General features: G+C 47.4%; 1 protein-coding gene across 2 annotated transcripts; it reads right to left on the bottom strand.

Annotated features, from left to right (window-relative positions):
* Positions 1 to 829: 829 nt before the first annotated feature.
* On the bottom strand, positions 830 to 18,638 carry HOXB3 (homeobox B3). Of its 2 annotated transcripts, none has more exons than XM_074849155.1 (4): positions 16,024 to 18,638; positions 10,439 to 10,501; positions 4,266 to 4,819; positions 830 to 3,188 (listed from the first exon to the last, which is right to left on the bottom strand). In XM_074849155.1, the coding sequence occupies exons 3-4, from the start codon at positions 4,699 to 4,701 to the stop codon at positions 2,422 to 2,424; spliced, it is 1,203 nt and encodes a 400-aa protein (XP_074705256.1). In that variant the 5' UTR covers positions 4,702 to 4,819; positions 10,439 to 10,501; positions 16,024 to 18,638; the 3' UTR covers positions 830 to 2,421. The 2 variants fall into 2 exon arrangements, with proteins under 2 accessions (XP_074705256.1, XP_074705257.1); XM_074849156.1 differs by having other exon boundaries at positions 830 to 3,185.

The following is an 18,638-nucleotide window of genomic DNA, read 5'->3' as shown; positions in this document are numbered from 1 at the left end:
CAATCAAAATCCCCCTCTCCTTTCCTCCGGAGGGGACCTTCCCCTCTTCATCAGCCACAGAACTGGAGCATTTCGAGCCTGACATCAGTTCACCCCCTTTCCAGAACCATAAAACTTTTATTGGCCCTCGCTGCTTTAATATAAGTTTTCTTAGGGCTTTAGAGCATAAAAGGCAAATTATTCACGGTATTATCCCATCTGCTTTTGCTGCTGGCAAAGGGTTGTTCTCCCTTTTGCTTGCACTGATAATGTAACCTTTGGCAGCGGCTTTTTCCCCCTTTTCATAACAATTTTAGATGCGTGTGTCGGTCTGAGGGGCTGTAGGGGTGTGTGTGTGTTTGCGTGCATGTGTGTGCACATGTATGTGTGCGCGTGTGGGTACGTGTGTGTGCACATGTGCGTGTATTTTAATAATAATTAATTATAATAAGTAATTTAATTTCTCGTCACTTTTAAGGTCCCCGCACGGAAACTCTGGGCCCTTTTTCTTTCTTTTTTTTTTTTTCTTTTTTTTTTTTTTTTTGTGATTAATCCTTTTCCTTTGTTTTCATTTGCGGCCCAATGGCAGCCCGGCCCCGGCGCCACGTGACCCCCCTTTGTGGCCGCGGGCGCGGGCCGGGCCGCGCAGGGGCCGCGGAGGGGGCGGCGGGTCCGGACCGCCGCTCCTGGTCCGAATCCCCGGGGTTTCACCCCAGAAGGGGACGCAGACATGAATCCCTCTGCCTGGACTCTGGAACATTTCGAGCGGTCCCTTTCCTGCGTCCTCTTCGCTATTTTTACCTACACATTATTTATTTTTGCCTTTAAATCCGACTGATAGGACAAGATAAAATTGATAACAGAAAGTTTATTCAAGAATTGTTCGACAGACAACCCTTAAGCAAGGAAATAAAATAACTACTATAAGAACAAAGAAAGATCTCCAAAGAGGAGGGGTGAGGTGGGAGGGAGGGATTAGCTATAGTTCTTCTAATTCAGGACTATACAATTACAGTCTGGTTCTGCTCTCATGCCTCCAGTAGAACTAATTACATTATTCATAAGTACGAAGGTAACATAAAACTACTGGTCTTTCTAAATTACAATAACTAAAATAAGCTTGTTGTACAATGACAAGGAAACACAATGTCCTTTATAACAAGTAAATACTAAAAAAGTACAATTTGATTCTTTTTTCCTCATATAAATACATAATATTGGGGATAAATAATACAAAAAAAGGAAAATATTTTAAACTGGCTATAACCAATAAATATATATGAATGTTCACCAGAACACACACCTATTGAAGGACGTCTCGACTGAGTTGGACGAAAGCCCTTCAAAGTTGTTTTTATACCCATTATATGTAAACTCTAAGTGCAACAAAGATGTCCAGACAAGAAAGCATTAGCAAATACTAGAGATCCATTCACTTCTGCTTCGATTGGAGGACATTCCGTTTGTTCAAATATACCCTGTTTTCACGTAAGGTCAAGAGAAGAGGAGGAAAGAAGCGTAGGACTTCTAAGTCTTAAGATTGCTTTTCTGTTAATGAACCCTAAGAAAAATACCCCCAAAACAAAAACCCCAGCGTTGTCGAATGGAGACTTCATGTCATCAGAGGCAAAGGTGGGAAAATATTCAGACCTGTCAACTCTTTCTTCCTCTCTTTGGACTGCAGTTATTGTTGGTGGGGGCGTTTAGGCATTTCAGAAACTTTTTTCCCGAACTTTTTGCAATTCTTAGACCTCTCTTATTCTAATTTTTTTTTTTTTTTTTTTTTTTTTTTGAGAGGAGAGACAGGGACTGGAGGGGAAGAGCGTGAATCCCACGCGTTGGCAGGTATGTATATTTGCAGTTCATGTGGGGACTGGTGGGAAGTTACTCAGCCCTCCCTCTGAAGGCTGGAAAGCGTGAGGTTCCTCTTGAGATGGAGTTGGACAGGAGGGTAGTTTTCTTCCAAATCTCTCTTGATTGCATATGTATATGCGTGTGCATGTTTACGTAGATGCAGAGACACCAGCTCTAAGGACTTGGCTGGCTGGCTGACTATTCTCCTTTCCAGTGTCCGAGAATTATCAGTGATGATCCATACTTGGTTTGGAAATGAAGGATGTTGCTGCTTAAAATCTGCTAGATTCCCACAAAACTACCCCAAACCCATTTCAGAAGCATTTGTGTTGAAACACAGGAGGTATATCTCTTCAGAGAGAGAGCTGCTTTTGGCAGTAAATACTGAAATGGTTAGAAATTGTGCCTAATAAAACCCAGGAATAATGATAACAGCAAGCACAATGACCTGGTAGAAATTGCCCTGTCAAAGAAAGAAAGAAAACTGCTCAACACAAATGTTCCTGAAGACGATCCTGCCCTCTTCCCCTCTCCCATGCCCCACGGCGGGGTCCCATCCGCTTCGCCTGAGCCTGTCCCTGCTCCCTATCACAGGTGGGTCAGCTTGGGCGCCTCTTGGATTCTGCCCTGAGAAGACGCGTGGTGCGTGGAAAGGTCTGTGTAGGTGGGGTGGGTCTCGCATGGTCCGTGGTGCTGGCTCGGGGGCATCTGCGGAGGCCCGTTGTAGTCCATGTTGGCAGCCTGGTGATGTGGCAGGTGATTGAGGCCGTAAAGGGACGGGCCAGAGGTGGGCATAGAATCCACATAGTTACCTCCAACATAGACGGGGCTTCCCTGCATACTGGGAGTCCCGTAGGCCACCCCGTTCCCTTGTAAGACGTGGGGGTCATACTCAGGGGCCGTGTTGGCGTATTTCTGTTGGGAGGGACAGCCTTTGATGGGGTTTTGGTAGTTAGTTGACATGGCATAGGCATTTTGGTGGGGTTTATTGAAGGAAGGCGGCGAGGGGGCATCATAGTTACTGCTCATGGTGTGCAAGGCGTTCATAAATCCGGCGGAGGACTGCATGGGCTGGGGCGGGCTGCCGGTGGGGGAAGGCCCTCCAGAGGAGGACCCCATGCCTTTTGACTTCTGATCTTTTTTATACTTCATCCTCCTGTTCTGGAACCAGATCTTGATCTGCCTCTCGCTGAGGTTCAGCAGGTTGGCCATCTCCACGCGGCGGGGCCTGCACAGGTAGCGGTTGAAGTGGAATTCCTTCTCCAGCTCCACCAGCTGAGCACTGGTGTAGGCTGTGCGGGCTCTCTTGGAGGCCGAGGAGCCTGGAGGGCTTTTCTCGCCGCTGCAGGTTTCTGCTGGCCGTGAAATGAAATAAAAGATAATTACTTACATGCAGAAATTGAATGCATCGTTTCTTAATAAATCCTGGAACAGGCACAAGAGTTCGACCCCCCCTTCCCTCACCCTTTTGCATTAGCCTGTACTCCATAATCATGTCATTTATTAAGAGTTCTGTTCTCCAAAGCTGCCCCTGGTTTATGAAAATTTGATCATGTCATGTAGAAAAGGATTCCAGGGCCATTTATTTAGGAGTCGATTATTTCCAACAGATAATTTTGAGAAAATAATATTTGGCAGGGGGGCAGTCACTGCAGAGCCAATTAATACTAACACGGGTCAGTGTTGGGAGGTATTTTGTTTGCCGAGGTACGAACGTGCACACACACACACACGTGCATCATGTGTGTGTCTTATATTTGTGTAACGCAAATATTTGCATGTACATTGTTAAACACCAAACGGCATTTGCACCTACCTTTTTGTGAGATAAACATGTATATAACAGATAAATTACGCTAATGAAGTGAAGCGTGTGCCGCAAAGTTTATATGAAAATATTTGTCAAAGCAGTGAGGTTTCCATACAGAATTTTTTTCTTGATTGTGTTAGAGATGTGCGTGTATGCGTGCAAGAACATGCCCGTGGTTATGCATATGCTCTATATATGCACACACACCCTGCGAGCACCATGTTACTGCTGTGTCTGGAGGCAGGGAGGTGGGAAGAGAACAAGCACTCTGCTTTAGCATCGTTAGGTTGAGTGGTGGGTGTACGTTTTCATGTACCTGTACCTACACAGTCAGACATGGGCTGTGTACAACCGCCTGGTCGTATTTCCCTGTGGTGCCTTGGACATGTTTAATATAAACCAAGTGTGCACAGTCAGTGCTGCAGGACGGGCCAAGGCTCGCTCAGCCTGGCCGGGGCAGCGGCTGACAGTCTTAGGATCATGCCCAGCACCAGGATCCTCGCTGGATCCTCGCTGCATCCTCTCCCTCTCTCCCCTCCCTCCAAACACGACCAGCCTGGCCGGTGGCTTTGTTACCTCGCTGTTTGGGAAAGCGGAGGGTTACAAGAGCAGAAGAGTGTACCTGTGCTAGGGGAGCTGTTTTTCTGTTTGGAGTTTTGCCTCGATTCTTTCATCCAGGGGAAAATCTGCTTGGTGAGACTGGCATTTGCACTGAGGTTGGCTTTGCTGGGGGCAGTTTTACTGCTCCCCGACTGGTTATTGCTGTTGCTACTGGTGCTGTTGGTGGCAGGGTTTGGGGGCGGCGAGACGGGGGGAGGCGGATGGTGCTCCTGGGTCAAACTTGGACGCATGCAGCTCCCGTTCAGGTCTTTACTTTTTGCGTGCGGGGTTGTGTTGCCAAGAGACTGGAGGGAGCAGGCGGACCTCTGGTAGTCGTTCTCCACGTGAGAGGCCGGCTGGAAGGACTGCTGGGGGCCCTCGTAGCCGAACCCATTGGCACTCCCGTAGGAGTAACCCCCAAAGAGCGTGGAGCTGTCGTAGTACGTTGTCTTCTGCATCTCTGGGACTCCCCAAAATGATTTTTCCGGCTACCAGGGTCTTGACACCCCTATGGCAGAACATTGGCACCCCAAGGCCACGTGACAGGCCGTTTCCAGCTGTCTATTGGAAGCTGACCTGAAAGGTTAGGAGAAAACACACAATAATAGTACCCGGCCTATGAATCCATCTTGGGGCCTGAAAGGCCCATGACATGAATAGGGTCCTGCAGAACAGGGTGAACAGATGCTTTGAGCAGATTTTGTCCTGTGTGCAGCCTAAGGAGTCTCAACAAACGTTACAGTGCAAAAGTGTTGAGCTGATTTTGGGGGGTAGTTTTGCTGGTTGGTTGCTTGGTTGCATCTTTTTTTCCTTTAGAGGATAGGACCCAGGGTGTAGAACTCCAGACATGCTCTATAAGTACACGTGGTTTCATGTGTATACATCTATTTACTTCTGTATTTATCTATATGTGTACATACACGCACCCTGGCACAGACATATACACCCATTTAAATGCGTGTATACATGTACATGTGTGTGTTGTGTGCACGTGAACACATCCGTGTGCAGATAACACACTCACGTTAAAGTAAAAATAAGAATACAGAATGGATAATTGCTAGCTACAAGCATGAAAGGAATGAGTCTTGCTTTCTTACCCCTGACCTATTCAAATCAGCCATTCACACACATAAAAACCAGCAAGGCGTTATATCCTCGGAAATTAAAAGTCTGCTAAGTTTATTGTGGGGCCTCTGCCCAGTATATTTGTTTTTAACCTGAAAACAGCCAATAGTCACTACGCTTTATCCAGGTAACGGTGTCCTGACACAGTTTGGCTTGATTTTCTGTTTACACAGGGACTCACAATGTCTTTGGAATTCAGTGCAAATATTTTAAGCAGATTTAAGCAGGGGCATGAATTCAAGAATGTGCTTCCTGTGAACTGTTTGTTAGTCTCTCCCTCTCTGGTAGCACAGGTTGTATTTGGAAAACATACCCCTTCACTGCCTGCACTGCTTTGTGCTCGTCAGTCCTGAATCTGGAACTACCATTGGCAAGATGTGATTCCAAAACCAGTTTAATTGCTGTTGGTTTTTTTCCTTGGAAAACAAACACGTCACCAGGCCATTTGCTCTTAAGTTGCTACCCCTTTGATTTTTCATCATTCCTCCCTCCCTCAATCCAAACTCAAAAAGTCTAAAAACCCAGTCCAAAGCTTCAAATTACAAAAAAGAAACCTTCCTTTTTTCTTTCTCTCTCTGACCTTTTTATATTTCTTTCTCTTTTTCTTTCTCTTTCTTTTCTCAAAGCATAAACTTTCTCTACCATAAAGACAGAGTAGAAATACCCTTAGAAATATGAAAACTATCTTGACCTGAAAATAAACTGATGAGTGAGGATCAATCAAGCAGCACACGTATTTTAAAAAGGCAGAGACTTCTCTCTGCAGCTCAGAGTTTGCGAGGAGCCACTGTGCATTTTGTTTTGAAATTGATATCCATTGTATATTTAATTGTATCTCTTGTATATTTAATTTTATCTGGGCTCTTTCATTTTCTAAAATAAAATAAAATAAACTCTGTGCAGATAAAGTCTAATGCGATATTTCTAAGTACCGGGTTTTAACAGAAGCCACAGCTTGACAATAAATAACATCTTTTTTCCCTTCCTTGACTGCTGTGTTCTTATGTCATGTCATATGAAACCTCCGTATACTTCTAACACAACCTCAGACAACGTGTCCACGAAGGGACTGCTTCGGTTTTTTACACTGATTAAATCCTTTATGCATTCCCAAATCTGTATTGTATCTTCCACGGAGATGTATTATTGTCTACAGAGAGGATGATATCCTTGCTGGGAGTTATCCTCATTTGGTTTCCTTGCCATGATAAATATGTCTTATTAAAAAGTAGACTCCACTACCCGAGCTGAGAAGCTGTGAATTAATTAACAAACAAACAGCGCCTTTATTATGAATAGGTTTGCTGAAAATATCTACGAGGGCAGAGGTGGGAATTTCTCCAAGGCCTTCCTGTCTGGCATAGGTTTCTTAAAAAAAAAAAAAAAAAAAAAACACGAACAAAACAAACCCAAACCAGAACCGAGCGCAGAGGCTCAGCTAAAGCAGCTAAAAATAACAGCGACGATTTTTTTTTTTAAATGTCCATAAAATAAATTTACAATCCCCTTCGCCCAAAAGCTCGCTCGCTTGTGGCTTCCACAGAAGATTTGCTTTGTACCTCATCTCTCAGCGCCTCACAAATGCCGCTCATTTATCTTCGCCGAGGACGGCCGCAATCCTAATTATTTACTCCAAGGAATTGTTTAAAAAAAAAAAAAATCTCAGGCAGAATAATAAATATTCGATTATCTCCTGTTCCAATTAAACCCGGGCAGGATCCGCGCTGGGTGTTTCATCACGCTCCAAGTTTCACTTTGCGGGCAGTAACATTTAACCACAAACTCTTTGCCTGCAACTTTTGAGTGCGAGGATTTGGAGATTTTTTTTTTTTTTTATAAATAAATAAAAATCGGGGAAAGGTGCGAGAGGGAAAGGGCTGCGGAGAGGAGGATGGTCGGGGAAAAAAAAAAAAAATCAGGCGGTCGGGGGAAAAAGAGAAAAGAAATCTAAGGCAGAGGTATTCTCCTGTAAAGCCATCCCCTCCATGTTGGAAATCCTAAATTCACAACCTGACTGTGTTTATGAAGAAGAGCAGCGCCTTTCCCCTCCCCCCGCCCCCTCCTAAGGTACATTTCCCAGAGCCAGCGAAAGCAGGCATAGCCCCGCTTTTAATTTAAATTATTATTAATAATAAATATTCTAAACATGCCCTTAACAATAGGTCGGCTGCTCAGAAAGAGCTCAAATCCCAGCGACTGCCTTGCGGTGGATATGCCTGGAAAATAGAGACACATTCCTAAAATTTCCCTCTTCCCTCCCCCCACAACCGAGCTTCACCCCAACCAGCACTCCCCAGTTGTAAAGCAGGGGGGAAAAAAAGGGCCCTGGATGAGGGCTGCAAAAGAGTCTCTGCGTGGAAGGAAGCTTAAAGCTTGTGAACTCTTCTTGAACCGAGATTGGAGTCATATGGTCATAAATCATTGGGACATATACTCCGCCATTCACAAAGTGATAGCCTATTTGAGTCCGGCTTACCTTAGTCTCTGACGAGCAAAGCACAGGCAGACATAATATATTTTCACATCCAGCATCCACGCAATCAATAAGCAAGGAATGACCCCCTTCCTTTAAAAACGTTAAAGGAATATACGAGAGAGAGGAAAAAAATCCAGCATATGCATGTATATATGTATAAAAAAAAAAGCCAAAACAGAGGGGGAGGGGGCTCAGCCAGTGGAGCTTTCGGTTACGGCAGCTCAAATTGTCTCTCTGTCTCCGTTTGGGAAGAGGAAAAAAAAAAAAAAAAAATCAAGATGCTTTCCAGCTTCCAAGATGTGCAGAAAAGCTGAGGGCTTTGAATGGACAAACCCTGAGATTCTAGTTGCCCTATAGACTGGTACGCGCTGCTCACTGATAACAATGGCCTCTGCTTTACCACAGCAAAGGGGAAGAAGGGAAAGGAGAAGGGAAAAAAAAAAAAGAAAGAAAGAAAAGCTGAACACAACACCCCCCCCCCCCCCCCCCCTTTTAACTATGCAATGCTTGGCTGGGATTAAAATAATAACGAAAAGAATCCAGGCTACGGCGGGGGGGGGTGGGGGGGGTGGGGGCGAGGGGGGATAAAGCGGAGGGGATATTTAAAAATAAAGATTTGGTTTGGATTGCCGGGCAAAGCCAACGAGCCTCCCAAACAGCGTCACTAGTGAAAAATTATGCTAATTGCAGACGTGGTGGACAGAGGCCTAGGCAGAAAGATAGCAAAGCTCGCCTTTGATTCACGTGTTTAACAATTAGGTGTCAATTTATGCTAATAAACCGTTTCAACATAGTCATAGTCTCCCCCCCTCCCCTTCCGCGGCGGCGATCGCGGCTCTTTCAATAGCTGATGCTTTCCCTCCCCCGGCCCTTCGGCTGCGTTTGGCTCCTCGCAGACACCCCCCCCCCCATATGAAACCCACTTTTCTGGGGCCCGGGGGGGGGTGCCGAGAGCCGCTGGCCCCCGTGTTTGCACGGGTGGAGAGGAGAAGGGGGAAGGAATCTCTTGTGTTGATGCAACTCCGCGTAACTTTGGCGTTAAGTTTGTGCGTCCCAATGTCTGGGGGCTCCTCTCGGCCTCCGCCGGGGAGTAGGTGCGGGGTTTGGGGGGGGTTCGGGGCGCAAATCGCCCCCGGGGGAGGCCAAGGCAGCGAGGTGTTGAACAATAAAGATGATTATTATTGCTATTATTAATAACACCGTTATTGCTATGCAGGGCGCTGCTGCTGTCGCCACGGGAGATTTATGCCTTTCCCCGCTCCCACGCGGCTGCCGAGAGCAGAAACTCGCCAAGATGCGTTTTGGGGAAAGTCCGGGCCGAGGAGGGGCTGGCGAGTGGGAGGAAGGCAGAGCAAGGAATTTAGGTGTCTGCACTTCCTTTTTTTCTTTTTCTTTCTTTTCTTTTTTTTTTTTTTTTTTAAGCGCTACTTTTGTTTCACATCGCAATTATCTTCCTTTAATTCTGGCGCTCAGTCCTTTGGGTTAAGTGCTGACTAGGGGGAATTTACGTTTAGCAAAGCAAGAAAAAGAGGGACCACAAAGGCTTTTTGGACTTCGCTGGGAAGGTATGACCAGTCGGGGGGTTTGCATCGCCCTTTTTTTTTGGGGAGGTGGGGTGTGCACCTTTAGGCTGATAACTCTGGAAAGAAAAAGAAGGGTGTCCAAGGAAATATTTGACTTTTGAGAGGACTTACTGTGGGTTGGACAGCCCAGGTTTTCTAGGTGATGGATAAAGTCTTACGCCAAGGACTACGGTGTTTCCAGCTATTGTTCTGGCTGCAGTGTTCAGATCCCAGATGTGAGGGTTTCGACCAGGGGACACCATTATTGCGATTTTTTTTTTTTTTCCCCCCCCATCTGACTTTTTATGAACTGCTCCAACATAAATCTTCTGCTACAAGATAGTTCCTGTTTTGGAGCCCCGGCGTTGAAATCCCAGGGAAGGAAAGAGGAAAAACAGACGTGGACTATTCTTTTAAATACTTTTCTGTAGGTGAAGTACTCTATAGGTTTCTGAATATGGATCTCCACTGACTATTTGGAATACCTACGCAATCAGAAGTACCTCGGATTCTGCAAGTAACTCCTCTGAAGTGCAAAATTTTGGTTTAACCTTAACTGGCAGCCGAAAAAAAACCTTTTTAAGAAGGTCGTTGCACGTTTATACGTTGAGCTCCTGTAAGTAGGTATTTTTAGGGTCCCTGGCTATTGCCATCTTTCCTTTGGTTGCAGCTTTTTTTCCTTTAAAATGTAACTCCCTCGCTCTCGTCACGAAATCAGCAGCAAATGTTGCAATCTGACTGGATTTCCCTTCAAAGGGAGTACAGGAAATATCTTCCATTTAAAACACTCCCTCAAAGTTACGGCCATAAATCACAAAGTTTAAAGACAAGCCAGTAGCAAAATGAAAATACTCAGCTGAAATCCAGGGCAGCCGTGCTTATTCTGGGGTTGGTGGAGGGGGAAAAAAAAAAAAAAAAAAAGTCACGTTGGGTGACTTTAGAGAAGGAATGGCTTCCAAGCCTGATGCAGAGGGAGATACGGAGACACACACAGACAGGGGACCAGGTAGGATATTCAGCAAAACTCACCAATTCTCGGATGTCTGGTCCAGCAAATACGAGGCAGCGGTGGACTTTGAGAAAGGAGAAGAACTGGGGGAGGGAAAAAAGGGGAAAAAAAAGTATGAAACTTCGGTCAGAAAAGCGTGGGCAAGGGAATTCATCATAGGGAGAAACCTTTGGGTGGAAATGGGGAGAAGACAGGCTCTGCTGAACAAAAGCCCCAGCATCTCCTCTGAGATTCTCTCCCCAGCTTCTCCAGGGCTGCACCCGTCCCCGTCCACTGATACCCCAATGTTCTCCTCAGAGGCGGTGGACACCAGGTTTATTTCTGTAAATCTGATGCAATCCCCTGTCTCCCCGGCGTTTCTTTCCACCTTTCCCCGTGGAAACCCCCCGGCGAGGGAAACGTTTCGCCCCTTCTGGGGTTCGCGTTAGTGATGGAAACGGTTTGGCGTGGACCCTGGGCGGCTTGTCCACGGCTGGTGGTGAACTCTGAATGTAATTTAAAATATATATATATATCGGGAAGGGGGTTGGTTAAATTCTGGTCGTAATTTCAGAAATAAATGCGATTAAGACATTAAGTACATGCAGATAATTAGGTCTGGATTCAACAACAGGGTAACAGTAGGGAAAATAGGAGGGCGTTTTCCTGAAAGGCAGAAAAGTCTTAAGGACTCAAAATCTGTTTTTTCGTGTTTCTCCAATGTGGTCGGAGGATCGCCACGAAGGGGGGAGGACGGAGACGCTTTATAGGGTACGAGGACACCATTCACACAGCAGTGATTTGGTATCAAAATTAACGGTATCGAGCCGTAAACATTTTTAAAGCCACGCCGAGATTTATCACCGCAACTTTGGCACGAAGGACTCGGAAAGGGAGAAAGAAGGGGAGAAAGAAAAAGCAATCTCATTTAAAAATATTTTCGTTTTGGGAAACATTCAGTCGCTTTAATAATCCTGTTTCCGTTCTGTATGTTGATGTTATTAATCTCAAATAAAAATGTTCCCCTCACACCCCTACTCTGCTTGTGACAACATCCCCGAGTCCATAAATCAACCGCGGATGCTTCGTGACCTTCTCTAGTCGGCGGCCTATAGCTGTATTTTTTATTAGTATTATTATTACATGCGCGCACACTTTAATACACAGCTTTGGCAATATTCCACTTACATCACAGCCTTCCCCGGTTAACTGGGGCTTTTCAGTTCCCTCTGTAGAGTACACACAGAGATTTGTAAAGAGGAAAAAAAAAAAAAGAGGGGGGGGAAAGAAAAGAAAACACCCTTTCTGCGCTGTGAGCTCAGCAAACGCAAGCTGAGCCTCGGCAAGTTCCTCCCACGCAGGGCCCGGGGAGGAGGTGGAGAAAAGAGGGAAAAACGCGTTTATTTGGAGTGGATGCAGGAGGGAGGAGGGGAAAAGAGAAACAAACAAACAAACAACCAAAAAGACGCTGGTATAAATAACGGTTCCTGCAAGGAGGGCGAGGGGGGTGTTTGTTTTCCTTTGTTTTTCATTTATTCCCTCGCAGAACAGGCAGAAGAGGGATGGAGCGAGGTTCTCCCCCTCCCGCACGGGCGTTCTTTGTTTTGATTTGTTGGTTGTGGTTTTTTTTTCTCTATTTGCTTTGCATTAATTTTTCTCGTCGAGGCGGTGCAGATCCAGCCCAGCCCCTGCTCGCCTCGCACTCGCCCATGGGCTCATGTCCCCCAGGGCAGGGCGAGGAGCCGCACAGCACCCACCGCCTCCTCCCGCGGGGCTGCTCACCCTCCTTTTGCCCCCCCTTTTTTTTTTTTTTACCTAAAGGGAAGGAGTTTGGGTTTTCCCACTCCACAAACAGAGAGTCCGGGGAGGGGGAGAGCTCCGAGGAGGAGGGGAGAGTTATGGAGGGTCCAGGACCTCCTGAAACCCCAAACAGAAGCCAGCCCGGATAAGAAATCAAAATGAAACTGAGCGAGCAGTGGGTTTGCCTTGACAGATTAGACCTTTTTCTCCCCCTGACCTTTGCTTAGAAGAGCAATAACTCACCAGGTTAATGATCAATCAGCGGAAGTGCTTTGGAATTGTTTCCAAAAAAACAAAACAAAAACAACAACCGGGCGGACACACAACTCCCAGGCTCCTGCCGGGGCTGGGTCCCCCCGACCCCCGCAGCACCCCTCTCCCATGGGCCCACCCGTCGCCAAAAGCTTCTCCTGGCCCCAGCGGGGGGTGAGGTGCGGGGGAGTGGGTGGGGGGACATGGGGGGTGCGTGGAGGTGAGAGGAGGCGGCAGTTTGCGATATCAGCTACAAATAGCTATTTTGGGAGCAGCTCACCAGAGACGGGCTGGGAATCACCATCCCCACTTTTCTTCTCTTCCCCCCCCTCCCCGCTTCCAAATGCCAAAATAATAGCTTGAATTATGCGCTCACGTGACTGGGACACGTCAACCTTTTGCCCGTTTTATACAGAATTGGTAAATGACCGGCTCCCCCCTCCAGTCCCACTAATTCCCCCATCAGCAAATTCCCCAAACTTCCCGGGCAGCCGGGCAGGCGATGCCCCTCGTTCCCTCCTGCCGCAGCTGGGGCTGCCCTGGCCTTTGAGGCGTTCTGGGCTGCTTTTTATTTTTCTTTTTTGGTTGTTTGTTTTTTTTTTTTTTTAGTTTTCCTTTTTATCTTTTAACCTGAAGGTGAAGGAAGCCAACAAACACTGACGAGGAAAGCGACCGCAGCAGCTACCGCTCCCAAAGCCTCAGCGTCCAGCCAAATGGCAAAGGCGACGGAAACGGAGGGAAAAAATAACGGGTTTGGGGGACAGAAAAAACGGAGAGGGGCTTCTCTGTCTCCCCGGAGGAGGAGAAGCGCCCGGAGGCCCTGGGGATGGGCTCCTCGCCCCCCGGAGCCGCGCCCGGGCTGCCGCCGCTGGCCCCGGCCCCGAGGACGCGGCTCCTGCGCTCAAGTCCAGGCTCCCTATTTCTTTCCATTTTAACCCCCACCCTCCTTCTCCTCCTAAAAAAAAAAAACCAAACCAAAACAAAACAAACAAAAAAAAAAAAAGAGAGAGAGAGGGAGAAAATGAGGATTCAAAGCTTTTCTCCCACTGCCCTTCTTTCGCCTCCCGGGAGGACCAGGCACCCACGCTACCGCAGTGGCCGTTTCTGTGAGAAAAGGAAGGAATTCGGTTATTTTTTGCAGTGATACTCGCCTGAATCCGGGACCCGACTGGCGCTGGAGAACGAGCTGGGCATGGGGGAGAAGGGACCTGGGAGAAGAAATGAGTTCCATTTTACCTGCTTCCTTGTGATAATTCATAAAGACTAACAATTTCTGAGGAAGGAGTCTCAGGAGAGGGAGAAAGAAGTGGTGTCAAAGAATTCTATTTCTCTGTTTTGGGATGTTTACACTGAATATTTATCGTCTGTAGGAAACCGTGCGGATACCACTGAGCCCTGCATCCTCCCTGCCCTGTGCATCCCTGCACACACCCCACAAACACCGGCACACACCCGCGCCACTGCCCTTCGCTAAAATCCTCTATTACTGTAAGGGCATTCGGTCTGTCATCCTCATCACCATATCAAAGGGCTCCCATCCCTCCCGGCCTCTTAGTTAATTTTTAATTAGGCGGGAAAGCTTCGGGAACGGCAATGTTTAACGCGGGAGAGGCCGCGTAGGTGGAAGCGGGGGGTTTAAATCCGATTTCTATTTTTAACACGGATGCGAGCAAAGCGGTGCTGGCGTTGGACGAGCCGGGACGCACCTCGCGGCAACACGCGTGTTTTTGGCAGAAATATCCCACCCCTACGGCCACCAAACTCCTGGGCAGAGGGAAGAACCTGCCTAGGGGAATAACCCGAGGAAACCCAACTGTTCGATGCTCCCCCCCCCAAAAAAAATCCTCATCTCGGTGCTCCTGGATTTCCCCACTGTTGCGGTGCCCCAAAAAGGAGCCGAGCTCTCAATCCCCCCTCCACGCCCGGGATCAGATTCCCCACGCTGGGGAGGGGTGTGTGGGGAAAGAAGTCGTTTTTTTAGGGAGGGTAGGAGAAACGAAAACTGGAAGGGTGGAAAAATACCTGCCCCCCCCCTAAAATCTCCTGTCCAAAAAGAGCAGAAGTGGAAGCACCACCATCATATAGATCTATACGGTTACATTTCAGAAAGTCTCCATTAATATCAATTTACTTCAATGAAAACTTTGGTTCTTCATGAAGTTGATGATTTATGATAAAATCAATTAAATTACGGCCACTTAGGGCCTGCGGTTTCTTCTCAGATTTCATTCGCCAACAGATCAAGCGCTTGGTAAAAAATTTCAACTTTAGCTGGAGGCGAGTAAAGATAATTCTGAAGCTGAGGAAATTTAATGCAAAGCAATTTTCAGGGGAAGAAGAAAAAAAACACACACACACACAAAAAAGAAAAAACCGAAACAGAAGCTTGTGTATCCGAGCTCCTGCCAATATACCAGTTCGCCTCGGGAAATATTAGACAGAGTCAAAACTTTTCCAGTTTCACAATGCATGAGGACATTTTTAGAACTGGCAACTTGTGCCGGAGACTGAGTTATTATCTCGCTCTAAAGGGGAAGAAACCAAAAGAGAACAGAGAGCACAAATATATATATATTTAGAAAAACTTTCCAGGTTTAATTCGATTTCTTGAAGGCTTTTTTCCTCCATACGAACGATTTTCCTGTCTCGCTCTTAAAATACACATCGGGCGTTCACGGGGGAGGATGGAGGGGGGATTTTTTTCGCGGCAGAAATGAATAGCACAAGTCCGTAGAAAATAACGCATCCGATATTCCCACGCGAAATCTCGCCCTCCCGGCCGTTTCCCTCTCAATCCAAGAAACTGCATTTGAGCGAAGTGACCCATTTTTGGAGGACATCCCCTCCCCAAACCCAAACAAACCTTGAACCTTTAAAAAACCCTCATATTTTCAGGCTCGGACTCTCCCCAACAGCCACCGCTTTTCTGCCAAATGTTCAAGAGTCTCAATCTTACCCATTTCGGTCAAACGCACCGGCCGGCTAAAAGGAAAAGCAGCTCAACTAACCAGATGTTTGTTAGTCACATCTGGCCACTACACCCAGACCTGGGGAGGGAAAACCCGCTATGGACATACACAGAGCTTGGGAAATCTTTTTTTTTTTTTTTTTTTTTTTTTAAGAAGCCCTTGTAATTAAGGTCTGCTTCAAGTAAACAAAAAACTTTGTAGGGCCATAAATCACCATCACATACATTCTTCAGTTTAACACCCCGCTTTTCCAATGGGCTTTTGTAGTTTCTTTTTCAAACAAGAGAGAGGTGCTAAACCTTTAACAAATGTGTCCCAGACAAACTTCGCGGGGAAACACGCACTTGGAAAGAAGCGGTTTGCGGCCGGTCTCGGTTATGGACCCTGCGAGATAATTTTTGCTCATCTTCAGCTTCTCCGATCCTGCTCCCGAGGCATCAGTCTTAATTTGTTACCAGGAGAAAGTCAGCTATAGCTCACGGTGAGCGGTGGAGAAGCCTGTCAAAGCTTTCGGAGCAATTAATTATATCTCACAGCGGCGGAGCTGAGAAGGTAGGAAAGGCAGAGCCGCGTCATTCTTTTATTTATTTTTTTTAACTTCTTACCTGTGATACTGTCCGACCCAGGACATCGAGAAGAAGGAGCGAAGCCGGATCGGGGCGGTGCGAGTTGGCAACTGGAGCAGGCAAATTAAGGAGAAGAAACTACTTTATTGCACCCCGGTGGATCTTGCTGACAGCTTTCTCGGACGGTTTGGATTTTTTTTTTTTTCCCCCAAAGATGCTTTGATATTTTTTTTGGACTCGCTCGATTCAAACTGACTTGACGTGTTGAAAAATAGAAACTCTTCCAAAACAGCTTAAAGTACTGCAAGGATGCGGCCCCCTTTGCAGAGAGATGCCGAGCGGAGGGGGATGAGATGGGGGTGTCAGGAGGGGGGGTTATGTGCCCGTTCCCCCTTTTTTTTTTTTTTTAAAAAAAAAAAGCCCCTGAAAACCTCCCCCACTCCCGAATCCTTGGTATCTGTCTGGAAAGCTGTTTCTCTTTATAAAGACTTAAAATGTTGCAAGACGGTTATAATACTGAGTGACAAGGGGTGCTGGAGAGAAGGGAACCAAATGGATTCTGGTTTTTAGAGCCAGTAGGAATTGGCCAGCCTTCAATGTCAGGATTCAAAATTGATTCCATATGTCTCGTCCGGGGAAAGGGGAAAAAAAAGAAGGAAAGAAAGAAAGAAGGAAAGAGAGAGAAAGAAAGGGGGGGGAATAAAAGTTATGCAAAGCCCACCGGGGTTCTTACTTTCTTTCACCCCCCACCCTTCCCAGTAGCCCCGGGTAGATACCCTGTCATTAAATCTTGCCCTTTTTCAGGGAATAGTTTGGACTCTCGCGGTAGAAACACAGAGCGGGAGAAGTACCAGTAGCAACAAACCAGATCCTGGAGGTTATTTTTAGACTCGGCTTTGCTGGAGCTGACCTCAGCGCGGGGAGAGGAAATATGGATCTGGATGCTGGTGAAAGGGCGAAGCGTGCCATGGCGCGGCGTCGGCTCCCAAAAACCGGCAGTGAAGGGGGGCGGGGGGGGGGACAAACCCTCCCCACCAAAAAAAAAAAACCAACCCACACCCACCCCGAGTTGGGCGAGCGGCCGGAGCGCTGGACCCGGAGGCAGGTGATGGGCTCGCAGGCTCCGGGGCGCAGCGGCGGTACTGGAGCGGTGGGAAAGGGGCTCGGGGGGGGACGGCCGGTCCCTTCCCCGTGTCCCCCCCAGCCCGGAGGCCGCGGACTGCCATTCCCTATTGATTTCACCGGGACATGCTCGGAGAGAATTTGACCCGAAGTTTTTCAGGCTTCTCTCCTGACCTCTAGATACCGCTGCCAATAAAGCGCTGATATATTTCGCATTGAGTCCGACATCAAAAGGAGACGAACTAGCAACGAGTGGGGATTTCGCCGTAACCCCTCCCCTCATATCTACGCTAAAAAAAAAAAAAAATAATGAGTCAAATCTCCACCATCGTCTCTGATTTATAGCCTTCCTTTTCAACCGGGATGGTTACGCGCAGGGAAGTGTTGAAATGTGGTTGTTGCCTTTTATTTCTTTCGTCTCCCCCCTCACCCCCACCAAAAAAAAAAAAAAAAAAGAAAAAAAAAAGAAAGAAAACTTCAAAGAAAACCTTCACCGTTTCCAAACTTTTGCCTATTTAACTGAAAAGCGGCCGAGCTCTTCCCTTTTGTCTTGTCTGCCTGCGACTCGCGTTCGCCTCCCTTTTTAAATATGAAAATGAAGAGGCATCATTGGCATCAGCTCCGGGCCCCCCCCCCTCCCGCGGATCCTGGGCCTGCAGCGGGCGGATTTGGGGTGATGCCGGGTTTGCTCTGGCCTGAACCGCGTCTCTTGAGCGGCGGGAGCTGCCCGGGGGTGATGCTGGGGGCCGGGCAGGGCAAACACTCCCCGAAACCCCCTACCAGGGGAAAAAAAAAAAAAAAGGGGGGGGGGGGGGAAGCTGCTGCCTCTTCCTGCCCGCCCTGTCGCCGCGTCCGCTCCGCGCCTCTCCGCGCCTAAGCCACAGGTTTCCGCGTTATCCTCCTTTATTGCTCCGCTCCCTGGTCTCCACGCCTTGCAGCTCTCGCCCTCCGCGATGCTTTGATCTTAAATAACTCTCTCCTACCGCCTGCAATAAATTATGAATTAAGGTGCTGTTGACTCATATTTACAACGTTAATAGCTTCCTCTTTGAGAGAAGATAGGGTATGTCTGGCCGAGAGGGAAAGGGAGGGAGATTTCTTTGGGGATGAGATGTGATAAACACGGATTCGCAGCGCTGATAGACCAGGAATTTCTGACGAGATGACAGGCAAGGAGAAAGGCTTCTTGCACAGAAATTAATGAAATAGCACTTGCTCGACCTACTTGAAATAGCTTATTATCTCCTCCCGGCTCTTGAACGTTCTTTCTGCCATTTGTATCTATAAGGCGCAATAGCTGGTTTCACGAAAAACTCCGTTTCAGCGTGTTAATAAAGAAATAGAGCTTTAAAATGGTAAGGAACTATTTGCTCGTTATTTTTAGCGGATCTGGGAGAGCAGCGAAGCTGTTGGGCGGCTGAGCTGGGAGAGGCGGTGGTGAGCGGCGGCGGTAGGGCTGCGCGGAAGATGCGCGGAAGATGCGCGGGGCAAAGGCTTCTGCTCCGGACTTCCTTTCCCAGCTCTGGCCGAAA

This window comes from Strix aluco, chromosome 24, assembly GCF_031877795.1.
Source record: "Strix aluco isolate bStrAlu1 chromosome 24, bStrAlu1.hap1, whole genome shotgun sequence".
NCBI lineage: Eukaryota > Metazoa > Chordata > Aves > Strigiformes > Strigidae > Strix > Strix aluco.
This window is presented reverse-complemented; position numbering and strand designations above follow the sequence as displayed.

Excerpts from the sequence above, each read along its gene's own strand:
- HOXB3 (XM_074849155.1), bottom strand. The coding sequence starts at position 4,701 with ATGCAGAAGACAACGTACTACGACAGCTCCACGCTCTTTGGGGGTTAC. Across the intron at positions 3,189-4,265 it reads AAACAGCTCCCCTAGCACAG|CAGAAACCTGCAGCGGCGAG; the intron begins GTACACTCTTCT and ends TTTCACGGCCAG.